At 72.2% G+C, this 16,181-nt stretch overlaps 4 protein-coding genes across 4 annotated transcripts in view; 3 read left to right on the top strand and 1 right to left on the bottom strand.

Annotated features, from left to right (window-relative positions):
• Window positions 1-6,790, top strand: part of AURANDRAFT_71991 (hypothetical protein) — a gene marked incomplete at both ends in the record, with an annotated part of 18,505 nt that extends 11,715 nt beyond the window's left edge. Inside the window, 3 exons of the mRNA XM_009040777.1 lie at window positions 3,972-4,016; window positions 4,470-5,343; window positions 5,543-6,790. Of these exons, the coding sequence (XP_009039025.1) occupies window positions 3,972-4,016; window positions 4,470-5,343; window positions 5,543-6,721 (2,098 nt within the window). The remainder of the gene's footprint in view (window positions 1-3,971; window positions 4,017-4,469; window positions 5,344-5,542) is intronic.
• Window positions 6,791-7,286: 496 nt separating this feature from the next.
• Window positions 7,287-8,141, top strand: AURANDRAFT_65629 (hypothetical protein; the record flags this gene model as incomplete). Its single annotated transcript, XM_009040778.1, has 1 exon — window positions 7,287-8,141. One exon carries the CDS (start codon window positions 7,287-7,289, stop codon window positions 8,139-8,141), a length of 855 nt encoding a protein of 284 aa, XP_009039026.1.
• A 2,786-nt stretch (window positions 8,142-10,927) lies between these two features.
• Window positions 10,928-12,134, top strand: AURANDRAFT_29291 (hypothetical protein; the record flags this gene model as incomplete). The annotated part of the gene is made up of 3 exons (XM_009040779.1): window positions 10,928-11,282; window positions 11,410-11,660; window positions 11,781-12,134. The coding sequence occupies 3 exons, from the start codon at window positions 10,928-10,930 to the stop codon at window positions 12,132-12,134; spliced, it is 960 nt and encodes a 319-aa protein (XP_009039027.1).
• A 3,126-nt stretch (window positions 12,135-15,260) lies between these two features.
• On the bottom strand, window positions 15,261-16,002 carry AURANDRAFT_65627 (hypothetical protein; the record flags this gene model as incomplete). Its single annotated transcript, XM_009040603.1, has 3 exons — window positions 15,261-15,326; window positions 15,347-15,508; window positions 15,637-16,002. 3 exons carry the CDS (start codon window positions 16,000-16,002, stop codon window positions 15,261-15,263), a joined length of 594 nt encoding a protein of 197 aa, XP_009038851.1.
• Between the last annotated feature and the right edge of the window lie 179 nt (window positions 16,003-16,181).

Here is a 16,181-nt window from a genome sequence, read left to right as displayed (position 1 = left end):
ATGTTTGCCGCTTGACGACAGGATGCCCCAACCCGGTTTGTCCGCAGGAGTGCGCATGCGACGTCTGGGCTGCCCCGACGCCGCCAGAACCGCTATCGGGGCCCATCCCGGGCCAAGGAAGTGCACTGGAGCACGCCAGTGAGTTGCGCCGGCGCTGCCCCATCCTTTTGGCGGAGTACATTCGGTCGATCACTGCGGCTGCGGGCTGCGCGCGCGCCCACTCGATTTCGGGATCCCGTCTATTACCGTCACAGTTTCACCCACTGAGCTAAAATGGCCTTCCCTATGCCGTTCTGTGTCTGATTGTAGGTTCGAATGCCCGCGCGCGCGCGCGCGCGGCGGCGGCGGCGGCGGCGGCGGCGGCGGCGGCGGCGGCGGCGGCGGCGGCGGCGACGACGACGACGACGCTGCTGCTGCTGCTGCTGCTGCTGAAGGTGATGGAGGTGATTGTGGTCCACCTGTGGCCCACCGCCGGCGACCTGGACCACGCCCTGGGCGACTTCTAGGTTTTTTTCGTAATTCGAGGGCCTGGGTTTCAATCCCAGGTCTCTCTTAGTCTGAAACCCAGGTCTGATGCTCGATGCCCAGGTCTCTAGTCTCTGGGTCTCTGATGCCTGACCTTCACTAGCCGTTCGGGCACTCGAGGCAGACGTTGAAGCGGTTGACGTACCAACTGCCCTCGCCTTCGCACACGGCGTTGGCGCCGTCGCACGTGGCGCCTCTGGGGCACTTTTCGCAGACCAACCACTCGTTCGCGGCGCACGTGGAAGCCGTCGGCGCGGCCGTGGGGGGCGCCGTGGGCGCCGCTGTGGGCTCGAGCGTGAGCTCGAGCGTGGGAGCCGCCGTCGGCGCCGTCGTAGGCGCTGCCGTGGGGTCGACCGTCGGCGCGGGCGTCGGGGCCTCGAGCTTGGCCTCGAGCTCGGCCACCTTGCCCTCGAGCGCGGCGTTCGCGGTCTCGAGCTCGGCGTTCGCGGCCTTGAGCGCGGCGATCTCGCCTTCGCCGTGCGCGAGGTTGGCCTCGAGCGCGGTGATATGCCGCGCGCAGGTCTCCTGGAGGTCCTCCGTCACCTCCGCCCAGGTCGGGCAGGCGTCGCACGCCACGGGGCAGGCGTCGCTGGCCAAGACCTTGGACTTGGACTCCTTGTCGCAGCGCTTCGCGGGCGACTTGCCGACCCACGCGCAGGTCTTCGACTTCTAGCCAATCCGGGGATATTTGGACGCGGGAGGAGACGATGCGCGCGAGTTCAGCTCCTTTTTCGATAGTCTGAGAGATCGAACACGACAAGACAGATTCAGCGTCGTGTCGTTGAAGGGGCGCCGCCGTGGGCAAGTTGCCCCTCCGCGCGACGCGTTCGGTAAGGGGGCGGGCAAGTATGTCCCTCAGGCTCCTGGTGGCTGGCTCCCGGGGCGCAAGGCCCCATCGGGGCCGTCTGCTCCGAGCCCGCGCGGCCCCGTCGATCGCGACTGCTCTTAAGCCCCGCGGCTCTCGAAGCGGAGGTGGCGCGCGCCGTGGGGCGTCGCCGCGGGCGGCGAGCGGTAGGCGGCCGTCGGCGACGCGGCGGGCGCGAAGTCGGCGGAGCGGACGGACGCGGCGGAGGGCCAGTAGGGCGGCGCGCCGGGGCCCCAGGCGTCGCGGCCGTAGGGCGACCGCGGGCTCGGGACGCCGTCGTCGTAGGTGTAGCCCGACCGCGTCGACTGCGGCGAGCCCGAGTCGTCCGCGCGGTCGCCCAGGTTCGCGAACGTCGGCGCCCGGTGGTGGGCCGAGCCCGGCGACGGCGGCGACGCCCGGCAGGCGTCGCGGAAGTGGCGCGGCCCGTCGACGTCCTCGTAGCCGTCGCCGGCCGCGCGGTCCGCGCCGAAGCGGTCGCGGTAGGCGCCCCGGCGCGCCGGCGGCGGCGGCCGCGTCGACGCGGCGCCGACGGCGGCGATGTCGTAGAGCTCGGCCATGTCGAGCTGGATGAGCCGCTGCTGGATCGCGGACTTCTTCCGGTTCGTCGCGATGTCCGTCGCCGCGCGCCACCTGGGCGTCAACATATTCAACGTCGCTTCAACGTGAGCGTTCCGCGCGCGCGCGTTCCCCCCAAAAGCATCCACGCTTCGAGACCGTTCCGGGAGATGATCGCTCGTCCAAAAGTCAGCCGAAACGAGTGGGAAACGGCCGAGATGGGAGCCTTTGAAGTTGGGCACGTCGCGCGCTCTTCCGTCGCCGCGCGTCGCCAGCGGCCGAGCGCGGACCGGAGCCGGCAGCGCGCGGCGACGCGGAGGCAGCTCCGGAGGCGCGACCGCGCGCGCATGCGCCGGTGGACGATCATGAACCACCAGGAGAACGTCGCGCGGAACGACGCGCGGACCATCGCCGCCGCGGCGTCGCGGCGCCGCGCGTCCGCGAGGCGGCCCGCGTCGCCCGCGACCTTGAGCGCGTGGAGCGCGCGCCGCGCCGGCGCGCGCGCGACGCGCTTGAGCTGGCGCGCGAGGAGCGCGCGGCAGCGCTTCCGGGTCTGGATCCACGCGCGCCAGCGGCGGTGGAAGTCGCGGAGCGCGCACGCCACCGACGCCTCGCGCAGGCGGACGACGACGTGCGTCCGCGCGGGCAGCGTGCGCCGCCGCCGCCGCCGCGCCAGCGCCAACGTCCGGAGCCGCCGGAAGGCCTCGCGCTTCGGGTTCCGCAAGGCGTGCGTCGCGAAGACGCGCCGCAGCGCCGCGAAGCGGAAGCGGCGCGCGTCGGCCGCGTGGCGGCGCCAGCTCCGGAGCAGGCGGCGCAGCGCCCGGTCCCGCAAGCGGCCCGCGTGGCGCGCCGCCTTGGCGAGCAGCCGCTTGTGCCCCAGGACCATCGCGGCCCACTTCGCGAAGCAGCGGCGGCCGGCGCCGCAGAGCGCGTGGCGGAGGCGGTCGTAGGCCCGCAGGCGGCTCCGCAGCTCGACGTCGTAGCCCCGCCAGCGCCGGAAGGCCTTCGCGAAGGGCGGGCGCCGGTAGCGCGCCTCCAGGGTCGCCGCCGCCGTCCTCGCGCTCCGCCGCCGCGCGACGCCGGCCTGCCAGTCGCGGAGGCACCGCAGCTGGACCCTGCGCGCCTCCGTGCGGCCCAGGAGCGACTCCCAGGACGCCTCGAAGGCCGCGGAGACCGCGCGCTCCTCGTTGAGCCGCCACCTGCGCAGCGCCGCGCGGAGCGGGCCCTTGACGAGGACGTCGTACCAGCGGAGCACGAGCAGCTTCAGGCCCGCGTCGCGGCGCACGGCGAGCGAGAAGAGCATGGGCTTGCCGCCCTTGGGCGTCGCGACGGGCGGCGCCTACGAACAAGTATGGATCTGGGGGGTTCTCCGGACGCGCGCTCCGTCGCCGGCGCCGGGCGGCGCCTTGGCCTTGCCCGCGGGGCTCCACGCCGCCTTCGCGGCCGTCGCCGCGGCCTTCTTCGCGCCGCGCGGCGTCCCCGGGAGGCCGGCGCCCGCGGCGCCGCGGGGCGACGCGGCGCCGCGCGGCGACGCGCCGGCGCGCGGCGAGGCCGCCGCGCCGCCGCCGCGCGGGCTCGCGGCCGCGCGGCGGCCGGCCGCGGACTTGCGCGGCGGCATGTCGAGGCCGTCGCCGTCGTCCTCGTCCTCGTCGTCGTCTTTGCGCTCGCAGAACGCCGCCCAGTCGGCCTCGCGCTTCTCCTCCGGGTCGAGGCGGCCGCGCTCGAGGGAGTCTTTCTCGTACCAGGCGCGCCGCGCGGTGCCCCGCCGCGCCTGGTACGGGCCGAGCTCCGTAAAGTCCCAGTCCTCGTCCTCCTCCGGCGGCCACTTTGGCCTAGAGCATCGCGCGTGAGTTTCTGGGTTTCGTTGCGCGCGACGCACCAGTCCGCGTTACCGTGGTACATAGGCTGCCATGAGAGGCTGCCAACAAAACAGCGTTTTTGACTTTTGCACGGGCCCAGCAACATCAGAATTTTAGCTCTTCTCCGTGCGTAAGAAGAAAATGAAACCTAATTCTATTAATTTTAGGCCAAATTTGACCCAGGTCACGACGCAAATCGCAACACAAAGGTCGTGAGTCGATTGAAAAAGCTCAAGCGAGTGGCTGCCCTGACCCAGGGCTGCGTTGAAGGCAAGGAGCACTAGTATGGCTTCATCCATATATATATGCGTGAGTTGTGCGTGCCGGTTCCCCCGCCGTACGGAAATTAAATGGCTGTCGTCGCGCGAGCGGTGCAGAGGGAAGCATTGACACGGGAATGAGTGGCTCAGCTCGCGCGAGCGCGCCCGAAGGGCGCGCTCTCGCCGCGCCGCAGGCAAGCCCCCCCGGCAGGGGCAAGTAAGCCGTAGGCGTCTTGTACGTATTACATCAACCCTAGCCCTCGTGAAGCGTCGATCGAAGGTGGCAGACAGGTGCTCGCAGCCGAGACCGCCCCCCTCGTGACGCCAAGTGAACGGGGCGAGTGCGAACACCGCTCGCGCACGCTCCCGGACCGTCCCGGACGCCAAAACACAAAAAAAAAACAGGAACGCGCGGCCGCCGCCCGCGGGAACGCGACCCGCCATGTCGAGCGACGCCGGCGGCGCCCCGCCGGCGCGGAAGACCGTCGCGGCGCTCGCGGACCTGCCGCTGCGGCGCGGCAAGTGGACCACGGACGAGCAGAACTACAGCGAGCTGCTCATCCAGTACTTCCTCGCGGGCGTCGTGCCCGACTGCGCGGACGGCACGACGCTCCGCGCGTTCCTGAGCGCGCGGCTGCACTGCGCGCCCATGCGCATCACGAAGAAGTTCGCGGGCGCGACGCTGGGCAAGTCCATCTTCTACCGCACGGGCCACCTCGACGAGCCCGAGCTCTGGCGGCTGCGGCGCCTCGAGTCGCTCTTCGTCCGCGCCGAGGAGACGACGTCCGCCGAGGCCATCTTCTTCGCCATGCGCGGCGCGGCCCAGCGGTCCGGCGAGGTGGTCGACCACCCCGGGGGCCCCGGCGCGGGCCGCGCGGCCCGCGCCGCGCGCCGCGGCGCGGCCGTCGACGGCGAGGCGCCCGCGCCCGCGCCGCCGCGGCCGCGCGCCGCGGTCGCGCCGCCGCGGCCCCCTCCACCCGCCGCCGGCGACCGGCCCCGGGCCATCACGCTCTCGAAGCTCGGCGCGCCGCCGGGCGCGCCGCCCGACGACCCGAGCGCCGGCACCGTGGCCCAGAGCGCGCTCCACGCCGCGAACGCGGCCGTCCGCGGCGCGCCGCCGCGGTCCGCGCCCGCGGCCGCGGGGCCGGGCCCGTCGAGCTCCTGGGCCGCCCGCGTCGCCGAGGGCGCGGCGCTCGTCACGGCGGCGCGCCGCGACGCCGAGCTCCGCGCCGCGCGCGCGAACTACAGCGCGGACCTCCGGACGCTCGTCGGCCACTGTGTGCAAATCAAATCTTCAACCCGACTTCAATGTGCGCGTATTCGAATGTTTTGACACGAGCACTTCCGCCGTGCTTCGAGAACTCGCCGAGAGCAATCGATTCGTCCAAAAATCAGCCGAATCGACTTCGATTTGACCGAGCTAGAGCATTCTGAAGTTTGGCCCCGACGTCCCAGCTCACTGGTTGATTTGCACACAGGTCGGCCAGGGCGGCGACACGCCGCGGACCTTGGAGACGGACCGGCGCGCGCTCGCGTCGCCCGAGGCGCCGCGGCCCGGCGCCTTCCCGCGGCCCGAGCCCCCGGCGGGGTACCGCCCGGGCGACAACCAGACCGCCGACGAGGTCGCGCGCGCGGCCGTCCGCGCCGCCGAGGCCGCGGCGCGCACCGCGACGGAGCTCACGGAGTTCGAGGAGCGGCCCAGCGAGCGGCGGCGCCAGATCCTCATGCGCGCCATCGACAAGATCGGCGAGATGGCCCACGCCTGCGACGCCGACGCGGCCGCGACCGGCCGCGGCGGCGCCGCGGCGCGCGACGCGCGGACCGAGGCGCTCCGGTCCGTGTCCGCGGCGTCCGCGGGCCAGTCCGGCGCCGTGCTCGCCGCGGCGCGGTCCGCCGCCGCCGTCAAGCCCGCGACGGAGCTCTACAGCGAGCTCTACGGCTGGGTGCCCCCGGACCTCGGCGTCGAGGCGTCGCCCGCGACGGTCACGCGGCGCTTGGGCATCGCGGACCAGCCCAAGGCGCGCGCCGCGCGCCTCGCGGAGCCGCCGCCCTTCGACGCGGCGACGCAGCGCGGCCTCCACGGCCACGAGCGCGGCCCGGGCGGCCACGAGTCGCTCCGCCGCGCGGCCGGCGCGGCCGCGCTCGCGCGCGCGCGCGGCGCCGTCGCGTCCCTCGCCGCGCCCCGGGGCCTCCCGCCGCCGGCGCCCCGGACCGACGCCCTCGCCGCGGCGCCGGCGCCGGCGCCGGGCGACGACCGCGGCGCGCCGCCCGCGGCGCTCGGCAGCCCGAGCCCGAAGCGGAACTACCGGGACCTCCTCGCGGAGCACCACCGCGCGGCCGCGGCCGCCGCGCGGCGCACGGGCGACGCCCTCGGCGGCCACGCCCTCGGCGGCCTCTACGGCACCCTGCCGCCCCGCGACGGCGACGACCGCGCGAAGCGGCTCCGCGCCGCCGACGACGCGCCGCGCGACGCGCCGCCCGCCGCGCCGCCCGCCGCGGCGCCGCGGGACCAGGCGAGGCGCGCGCTCCTCCCGCCCGGCGCGTCCCCGCTCCTCGGCCTCTCCTACCGCAAGCTCGTCGTCGGCTCGACGACGCCGCAGAGCGAGCCGAGGTCCCTCGTCCACAACACCGCCGCGAACACGGGCTCCAACTCCTAGGAGCCCCCCCAAAACCCCCAAGCACCAAACCGGCGCACGGCAAGCCTTCGTATACTGACCTCCTTTCGCGTTCGTGCGTGTGGGGAGCCTCGCTCGAAGGCGCGGGGCGGCCGCGCGCGCTGCACATGCCCCGGCGGGACTCGAGAGTCGAGGAAACAGTGGGCGATCCGAGCAATTCTCGGTCCGTTGAGAATCCGCTAGACAGCACTAATTCTATAACATTCATATTCATTTTTGACTATAACAATTTTATATATTGGCAAAACCGCAACTTCAACTTAACTTCACCTCGCGCCCGACTTCTATGACATCATACGCGGTCCGTTGAGAATCCGTTATACGCATCTGTTAAATTGAAGCTGACTTGGCGTTTGATGTGATGTTGAGTTGAATGTGAGTTGAAGTTGAAGTTCTGTAGATATGAAATTGATATAGGAGATAATCGTATGTTTTGATGTTTGTCTCTTTGTGAACGCGGGCTTCGCGCGGAGGAGGCTATGAGAAGACTTCCTGAGGGTTTCAATGCAACTGCGTTGCGCACGTCGATGGTCATAAAGGGGCTAGGATGTGTCTGCTCAAGGGCTCCAACTCGGGCTTCGCCCCCTGGTACCAGCCGAAGCCTCGCGGCGGGCCGAGGCCCTACGTCGGCGCGTGGTCCGACGTCGACCGCTGCGGCGACACGTGCCCCGGCGGCGACGAGCCGCGCGTGTCGTACGAGATTCGGCTCGAGCGCGCGGCGGAGTACATCGAGCGGTCCTTCGTCCTCGTCGGCTGGGCGTTCAACATCATCGCCTTCGGCGCGTTCTGGATGGACGACGTCAAGTCCCACGGCATGGACCGCGGCGGCCTGTCGCTCGCGGGCATCGTCGCGAGCAGCTTCATGCTCTACGAGGCCAAGGAGACGGAGGAGTACACGTGGCTCGACTCCTACTTTTCCGTCATGCTCACGTTCCAGTTCCTGAGCTTCGTCCTCGTCGTCGTGTCGTCGCGGTGGGAGCGCTACGACGAGGACGGCGGCGCGCTCAAGCTCCAGACGCTCCGGCGCACGCGGACGACGCGGTCGCTCGAGCTCTCGCCCGCGTACCGCCGCGTCTTCTGGCTGCACCGCCACTTCTTCGGCGGCGCGGACGTGCCCCCGGTGGACCTCGCGGTGCGCCGCGGCCTCGTGCCCCTCTTCCTCCTGCTCCAGATGGGCCTGTGCTACTACCCCTTCCGCGGGCCGGGCGCGATCGTCGGGCACCGCGACGCGCCGCTCGGCGGGTCCCTCTTCTTCCTCAACGTCGGCTGCCTCCTCTGGTACGCGGGCCTCGTCGGCGCGGGCGTCGCGTTCGGCATCGGCTTCGAGGGCGGCGGGGCGTCGGCCTTCCGGCTCTCGTTCTCCAAGTCCCTCTGCCCGCCGGCGACGCCGGCCGGCGCCTGAGCCGACATACCAGGCCGCCGCGAGCTCGTAAGAGGCGGGTGCTTCTCCCCGGGGGACAACCGAGCTAGTAAAGAAGGCGCTTAACGGCGCCGATCACCAGAGGGGCCCCGTCGTCGCGTTGCCGGTGCGGAGCATGTTGTGGCTCGGCTCCGTGGAGAACTTGGGCGACGGCGCGGTCCTCCAGCGGCTCATGGGCATGTCCTTGCCGAGGCGGACGACGCGCTCGTGGTGGTCGCCGCGGCCCTTGGAGTTGAGCGTGAGGGGCCAGTAGGGGAAGGGGTCGTTGCGGACGTCGGCCGTGCCGAAGAGGGGCCCGGGCACGCTCGGCAGCACGCTCAGCGGCTGCTTGCCGAAGCCGCTGTTGGGGTCGAAGGGCCGCGGCGGCCGCACCGGCGGCGGGTTCCGCCGCGGGTAGCGGAAGCGCACGCTCTTGCCCGCCGTGAGCGGCGCGCCGGCGTCGACGGCGTCCTCCGGCGGCGCCAGGGCGCCGCCCGTCGTCGCGGGCCGCGCGCCGCGCGTCCGCTTCTCGCGGAGGAGCGCCTCGAGGCGGTCGACGCCGCTCTCGTAGCGGCTGAGCCTCGCGTGCAGCCCGCTGCGCTCCTTCTGGAGCGTCGCGGACCGGTCCACGGGCCAGGGGCAGCCCAGGTTCCCGTTGCTCAGCCGGTAGGCGCCGACGAGGCTCGTCACCTCGCGCCGCGGGTGCCACGTCAAGAACGACTCGGCGCTGTTGGGCGCGTAGAGGGCCGCCCGCCGCCCGCCGACGGTCGTGCCCTTCTCGTACTCGGCCTGGGCGCGCTTCGCGCGCAGGATCGTGTCCGTGTTGAAGTAGACCATGGCCCGCGCGGGCTCGAGGCGCGCGGGGCGCTCTCTTATCACGTCGGCGGCGCTGGCGGTTTGTGTATGTGATGATATTGCCGACAACGCTGATCCGCTCTGCTCTCGATCTCGAGCGGGCTGCCTCTCCGCGGTGCGGGTTCTTTCCGTCCGCTGCCGCGCGACGGCATGGCCGGCGCGCCGCCCGTCGACGAGCGCATCCGCCAGGGGTCGACGGAGGCCTTCCGGCCCATGACGGAAGAGGTCGTGCGCATCCACGGCTACCTGCACAAGCTCACGCGCGACGGGAAATGGCAGAAGCGATGGTTCGAGACGAACGGTTCGTTCTTGACCTACTACAAGTCGAAGCGCATGACGAAGCTCCTCGCCGCGCTCTCGCTGCCGCAGTGCGGCGCCATCCGCTGCGTCGACAAAGCGCCGGAGCCCGCGGCGACGACGTCGCCGCTGCCCGCGCCGCCCGGCGGCGCCGCGCCGGCCGCGGCGCCGCCGGAGCCGCCGGACCCGGACGCGGGCCTCTTCGCCATCGGCTTGAACGACCGCACGTACACGCTCCGCGCGCCGACCAAGGCCGACGCGGCCTGCTGGGTCAAGACGCTCAATATTCTCAAACACAGCGGCACGGAGGTGCCCGACGACGGCGCGGACATCGTCGACGCGCCGTCCAAGGCCGGCGCCGCGGACGCCGCCCAGTGGGAGAAGACGGGCCGCGCGTGCACGACGTTCTGCTGGGCGCCCTGCCGGCCCGGCGGCTGAGGGGGCCCGGCGGCTATAATTTCTAGGACGCTTGGCGCTTTGGTGCTTCTTTTTCGGTTGGCGCGGCGCGTTGGCCCCGCAAAGACAGCGTCACTTACTCGGGATGGGCTTCGCGCGGCGGAGCGTGAACGAGTGGCGGAGGCCGCGGCGCGGCAGGACGTCGCCGACGGCCACGCCGGCGAGGTCGGCGTTCGCGCAGTCGCCGGCGACGACGTCGCTCTCCGCGGCGTCGATGGCGTGCGTGTGGGCCGCGTAGGCCGCGCCGGAGAAGACGAGCAGCGACCGCCGCCGGAGCGCGACGGTGCACGCGACCGACGGCGCGACGACGCCGACCTCCTCCGGCGCGAGGCGCCGCGAAAAGGTCATGACGCAGTCGGCGCCGCAACTCAGCGTCGCCGTGCGGTCGTCGTAGGCCGGGCCGTCGGTGTGCGGGAACACGAAGGGCCGCGGCTCGGCGTCGAAGTCGTAGGCGTTGACGAGCGCGTGGTTCGGCGCGCCGCGCGCGTCGTCCGTCGCCGCCGCCGCGCAGAGCTCCGCCGCCCAGGCCGGGAGCGGCTCCGGCGCGAAGCCCGGCTCGCCCGCGGGGCCGCCGAGGCCTGGGCAGGACAAGAGAGCGAAATTCCCAACTTCAAAGGCTCCTCTCTCGGCCGGTTTCCGCTCGTTTCGGCTGATTTTTGGACGAGCGATCATCTCTCGGAACGGCCTCGAAGCGTGGGCGCTTTTCCCAGAACGCGCGCGCGCGGAAAACTCACGTTGAAGCGACGTTGAATCACCCTTGTCCCGCCCTGGCCGAGGCGGCGGAGCCGGCGGCCGCGCACCGACACCCAGTCGGCGCCGGCCTCCGCGGCGGCGACGAGCGCGCGCTCCTCGGCCTCCGTGACGAAGTCCGCGGCGTAGGCGATGGTCGGCGGGGCGTCGAGCGCGATCGGCGTGGGCCGCGGCCTTCCTGCGTCGAGGCAGGAGACGTGGGCGTCGGGTTGTGCTGGTTTTTGCGCTGGTTCCGGCGCTTGCCGTGTTTTTTCCGGCGCTTTTTTTTGCTTCAGAGCTTTCAACCGCCGCCGCTCGGCAGCGTAGAGCGCCTGGAAGTCCAGCGCAGACATCGCGTCGGGGCCTTCGAGAGAGGCTGCTCCGTGCCGTGATATTGAAGCAGCTTTGGCGAGCTGTGGTAAAGGCAGCAGCTCTCCGGGCGCGCGCAAACGATGGCGCCGCCCCACACGGGCAATCCGGACACGGTGGACACCTACGGCTGGTACGGCCAGTACCACGGCCACCCCATCCGGCCCTGCGAGATCGTCGAGCGGCGGCTGCGCGAGGACAAGAAGAAGGTCGTCTTCTTCGCCGGCGACAGTTCGTTGGACAACAAGTTCTGGTTCCAGGACAGCGCGCCGGCGGTCAACGGCTACGAGACGATTTTGGTGCCGCCGGAGATGAAGCAGGACGTGGCCTACCACGTCAACAAGCTCTTCGCGGACCGCGCGCCGGGCTGGGCGCAGGGCAGGACAAGAGAGCGAAATTCCCAACTTCAAAGGCTCCTCTCTCGGCCGTTTTCCACTCGTTCGGCTGACTTTTGGACGAGCGATCATCTCTTGGAACGGTCTCGAAGCGTGGATGCTTTTTCTGGAACGCGCGCGCGCGGAACACTCACGTTGAAGCGACGTTGAATCTCTCTTGTCCTGCCCAGGCTGGGCGGCGCTGAACACGGCGATCGAGGCGACGTCGCTCAACGACCGCGCGTTCGGGCGGCTGCTGGACCAGGACGCGTTCCTGCGGGACCATGTGACGGAGGAGGACGTCGTCGTCGTGAGCGTGGGCGGCAACGACATCGCGCTCGCGCCCGTGCTGTGCACGTGCGCGAACATCGTGCCCTTGCTCTGCGCGGGGCTCTGCTGCGGCGAGGCGCTGGACGCGTGCGCGTGCGCGTGCCCGCCGGACGTCTACACGCCGTGCGCGGGGCTCACGGACTGCGGCTGCCTCGGTTGCGGGTTGCCGGGCTGCGTCGCGGGGCTGTGCTCGTTCCCGCTCGGTCTGGGCTACTTTGTGGATTTGTTCAAGAATCGCGTCACGGCCTACGCGTCGAACCTCGTGGCGAAGCGGAAGCCGAAGCTCGTCGTCGTGGCGATGATCTATTACTTGGACGTCCACGGACGGGGGTCCTGGGCCGACGGCACGCTGCGGCTCCTGGGGTACAACGCGAAGCCGGAGCTGCTGCAGCGGGCCATCCGCCACGTCTTCAAGCTCGGCACGCGGCGCATCCACATCGACGGCGTCCCCGTCGTGGCCCTGCCCTTCTTCGAGATCCTCGACGGCTCGGACACGGCGGACTACGTCGAGCGCGTCGAGCCGAGCCCCCGGGGCGGCGCGAAGCTCGCCGCGGCCATCGTCGAGGCCGTGCTAACGAACGCCTAGCTTAGCGCGCGCGGAGGCGCACGGCGCCGCCGAAGCCACCGGGGCCCGCGCCCGTCGGTTTCGCGCGCGCGCGCGCCACACCACCGACGCCGTCCCATCCGAGCCCCTGGCCGACGCCGTCCCTCGCGGACGTCCCCGGACTGGGGTGGCTAGAGCCGTGAGCTCCGGCGCGCTCAGCGGCCGTTTGTGGCGAAAAGGTCAGCGATTCCCTGCCAGATCTCGGCAATTGAAAGCATGGGCAAAGCGAAGAGCAAGACGAGCAGCAAGGATGCGCGCGCGGTGGCAGCGCAGCTGAAATCGCTCCGCGACCTCGCTGCGTCTCATCGCAAGCTCGAGGAGGCCGCACGGAAGACGGGCTCCGCTGCGGCGAAGAAGGCGCTCGCGTTCGTCCAGAAGCCGGCAAACCGCACCAAGTTTTTCAAGTTCGGCATCACGAAGGTGAGCCGCTGGTACCGCCGCGGAGCGAATTACGGCAGCAAAGATAATGGAGGCGTCATCGAGAACGCCCTCTTCCATCCTGAGGTAAGTGCCCATGCGGGCTACCGCATGACAAAGATAGCCGTTCTCGTCGGCCGGCGCGCCGGCAACGCCGCGGAGACCCACACGCACATGCTCTCGCGCTTGCAGGCGAAGAACGTCTTCTCCGGAGGCATGGCCACATCGCACCACGGATGGACGGACGAGGACCTCCTGCAGCTCTACGCCATCGAATCCGTTATCGAAGTCAAGAGCCTCGATCACGCTGCCGAACTCGTCAACGCGAGCATGCGGTCGCGTGGTATCGACGGAATCTGCGTGCGCGACTCGCGCATGAACGACCTCGTCATCCTCGACGATTCTAGCGTGGCTTTCGACAAGTTCACCTGCGCCGTGCGGAAGAAGTTCGGCGAGCCCGCGGTTTTGCAGATGATGGCCGAGGTGCTCGACGCGCAGAACTCATCCGTGACGATCGAGTGGATGACCAAAACTTCAAAAGCACTCCTGAACAAATACTCCAAGCTTAAAACGGAGAACCGCGCCGACCGAACGAAACGGACTTACCGGACACCCTTGGCGCCTTTCGACGTGGACAACTTCCGCTGCCAGTGGCTCCGCTACGTCGAAGCCTATGTCGGCGCCGGCGATGACGACGCGTAAGTCTAAGCCTAGGTCGCGACGGGCGCGGACGACCGCCGCGGCGGGTGCATCTGGGGCAGCCCCGCGCCGAGCGCGGGGAGCCGCTTCGACTTCGCCGACGAGGACCGCTGCTCGTCGCGCGCGGCCGCGGCGGCGGCGTCGCGCCGCGCGAGGGGCGGCAGCGCGCCGGGCACCGCGGGCAGCTTGTCGCTCGACTTGCGCCGCCGCCGCTTCTCGTCCGCGGACGACCAGAGCTTCGAGCTCGCGAAGACGGGCGCCCAGCCGCCGCCGACGCGCTCGTACTGGGCGCCGTTGATGGTCTTGAGGATGCGCTGCCGGGGCTTCCGCGGCCGCGGCGCCGCGGACCGGTAGCTCTCGAGCGTCGCGTCCGCCGGGAGCTCGAAGTCCGCGGCGACCGTGTGCCGCCGCCCGCCGCCGCGCTTGTTCGGCGACGCCGCCGCGCCCGGCCGGGGCCCGCGCGCCGCCGCCTCGAGGCGCGACACGACGGCCGCGGCCGCGCGCGCCGCGTCCGACTCGCGCGCCGCGCGATCCGCGGCCGCGCGCCGCGCGAGCGACGCCTCCTCGCGGCGCCGCGCGGCCTCGGCGTCGCGCCGCAACGCCGCCGCGCGCGCGTCGGCCCCGGCGGCGCGCCGCTCCCGCTCCGCGGCCTCGGCGGCCCGCTCGGCCTCGGCCGTCGCCGCCGCGGCGCGCTCCGCCTCCTTCGCCGCCGCTAGTTCCGCCTCCCTCTCCGCTGCAGCAACGCGCTCCGCGTCCTTTGCTGCAGCAACGCGCTCCGCTTCGGCCGCGGCAACACGCTCCGCTTCGGCCGCGGCCGCGCGCTCCGCTTCCGCCCGCTCCGCCGCCGCCGCCGCGAGCGCGGCCTCCGCCGCGTCGGCCGCGGCCGCCTGCGTCGCCGCCTCCTCGACGCGCGCCGCCTCCGCCGCCCGCGCCGCGGCGGCGCGCGCGGCGGCCGCCGCCTTCGCCGCGGCGCTCGTCGCCGCGGCCTCCGCGGCCGCGGCGGCCACCTCCGCGGCGCGCGCGGACGCGTCGGCCTGGAGCCGCGCGGCCTCGAGCTCGACCTCGCGCGCGACGGCGCGCGCGGCGCGGCGCCTCGACGCCCCGAGGCGCCGCCGGAGCCCGCGCGTCAGCGCCGCCGCCGCCGCGGCGCGCGCGGCCGCGGCCGCGGCCGCGCGCCGCCGCCGCGCGCGGCCCTGGAGCGCCGTCGCCGCGGCCTCCGCCGCGGCGCTCCGGTCCCGGTCCTCGCGGAGGTAGGCCGCCCAGGCGCGGCCGAGCGTGCCGCGGTGGTGGGCCTGGAGCGTCCGCTGGAGGTAGGTCGCGACCTCCGCGAAGAGCGCGGCCGCCTCCTCGGCCCCCGCCGCGTCCGCCGCGGCCCGCTCCGCGACGGCGGCCCGGCGCGCGGCGACCTCGGCCTCGGCCTCCTCCTGGATCCGCCGGCGCGCCTCCGCGTCCTCGTTGGCGCGGCGGAACGCGGCGGCCTCGGCCGCGCGGCGCTCGTCCTCGGCCGCGCGGCGCTCGGCCTCCGCGGCCGCGCGCCGCTCCGCGGCCTCGGCGGCCGCGCGGCGGCCCGCGTCGCGCGCGGCCCGCGTCGCCGCCGCCGCCGCCGCCGCCGCGCGCGCGTCGGCGTCGCGCGCCGCGCGCAGGCAGGCGTTGACCGCCGCGGTCCGCGCGACGGTCCGCCGGCGCCGCTCCGCGGCGAACGCGCGGCGCCCCAACGCGCCGCGCCGCGCGGCCTGGATCTGGCACGCGGCGGCGAAGCGGTCCGCGTCGGCGAGCGCCGCGGCGTCGCGCGGCGTTGTTGTACGCGGCGCGTCGTCGTCGTCCGGCGGCGCGGGCAGGTTCGGCGTGCCGCCCGTCGTCGGCTGCGACAGCACCTGGGACAGGAAACGGGTGATTCGATGTCGCTTCAATGTGAGTGTTTCGCGCGTACGCGTTCCACAAAAAGCATCCACGCTTTGAGAGCGCTCCGAGGGATGATCGCTCGTCCAAAAGTCAGCCGAAACGAGTGGAAAACGGCCGAGATTGGAGCCTTTGAAGTCTTCGCACCCGTTTCCTGCCCTGGACAGCACCCCCGCGACGACGAACGCGCACGCGGCCGACACGTCCCAGCGGCAGGACTCGAGCGCGAGCTTGGCCCAGGCCTCCGACACGGCGGCGATCTCCACGACCTGGGCGACCTTGGCGTCCTCGACGCGCCGGTCCGCGCCCTTGGCCGCGACGGCGCCGAGCGCGACGGCGACCTGGGCGGGAAAAGAGAGATTCAACGTCGCTTCAACGTGAGTGTTCCGCGCGCGCTCGTTCCGGGAAAAGCATCCATGCTTCGAGAACGTTCCGAGAGATGATCGCTCGTCCAAAAGTCAGCCAAAACGAGTGGAAAACGGCCGAGATAGGAGCCTTTGAAGTTGGGAATTTCGCTCTCTTTTCCTGCCCCGACGGCGACGAGCGCGTCGGACGCGTCCCAGCCGCTCGCCTCGAGCGCGCGCGCGGCGTCCTCCGCGGAGCAGCGGCCGATGTCAGCGACCTGGCGGATCTTCGCCGCCTGGGCCGCGTCCTTCTTCGGGCTCAGATAGAGGAGATCCGGCAGCAGCGTCTCTGCCGCGCGGCCCTCGTGCCATTTCGCCGCGGCGAGCGCGCCGCGCGCCTCGGCCCGCGTGCAGTCCGTGTGCGCCGCGAGCCGCTCGACCATGGCCCGCTCCTCGCCCGCCGTCAGGCCCGACCCGAGGCTCTCGGCCATGGCCGCGCGCGTCGCCGCGTCGGTCGCGCCGACGCTTTCCGCGAGTGCGCGCGCGAGCGCGCGCGCCTCGAGCGCGTCGTCCGTCGCGGCCCGGCTCCGCCGCACGGCGCCCGCGAGCCGGTCCTCGAAGCCGCTCCGCGACTTGAACTCGTAGTCCGCCTCGACGATGCCCCGCGCCA

The sequence above is a fragment of the Aureococcus anophagefferens genome (genome assembly GCF_000186865.1).
Source record: "Aureococcus anophagefferens unplaced genomic scaffold AURANscaffold_16, whole genome shotgun sequence".
Lineage (NCBI taxonomy): Eukaryota > Pelagophyceae > Pelagomonadales > Pelagomonadaceae > Aureococcus > Aureococcus anophagefferens.
Note: the sequence above shows the minus strand (reverse complement) of the source record. Positions and strands in the feature narration are given on the sequence as shown.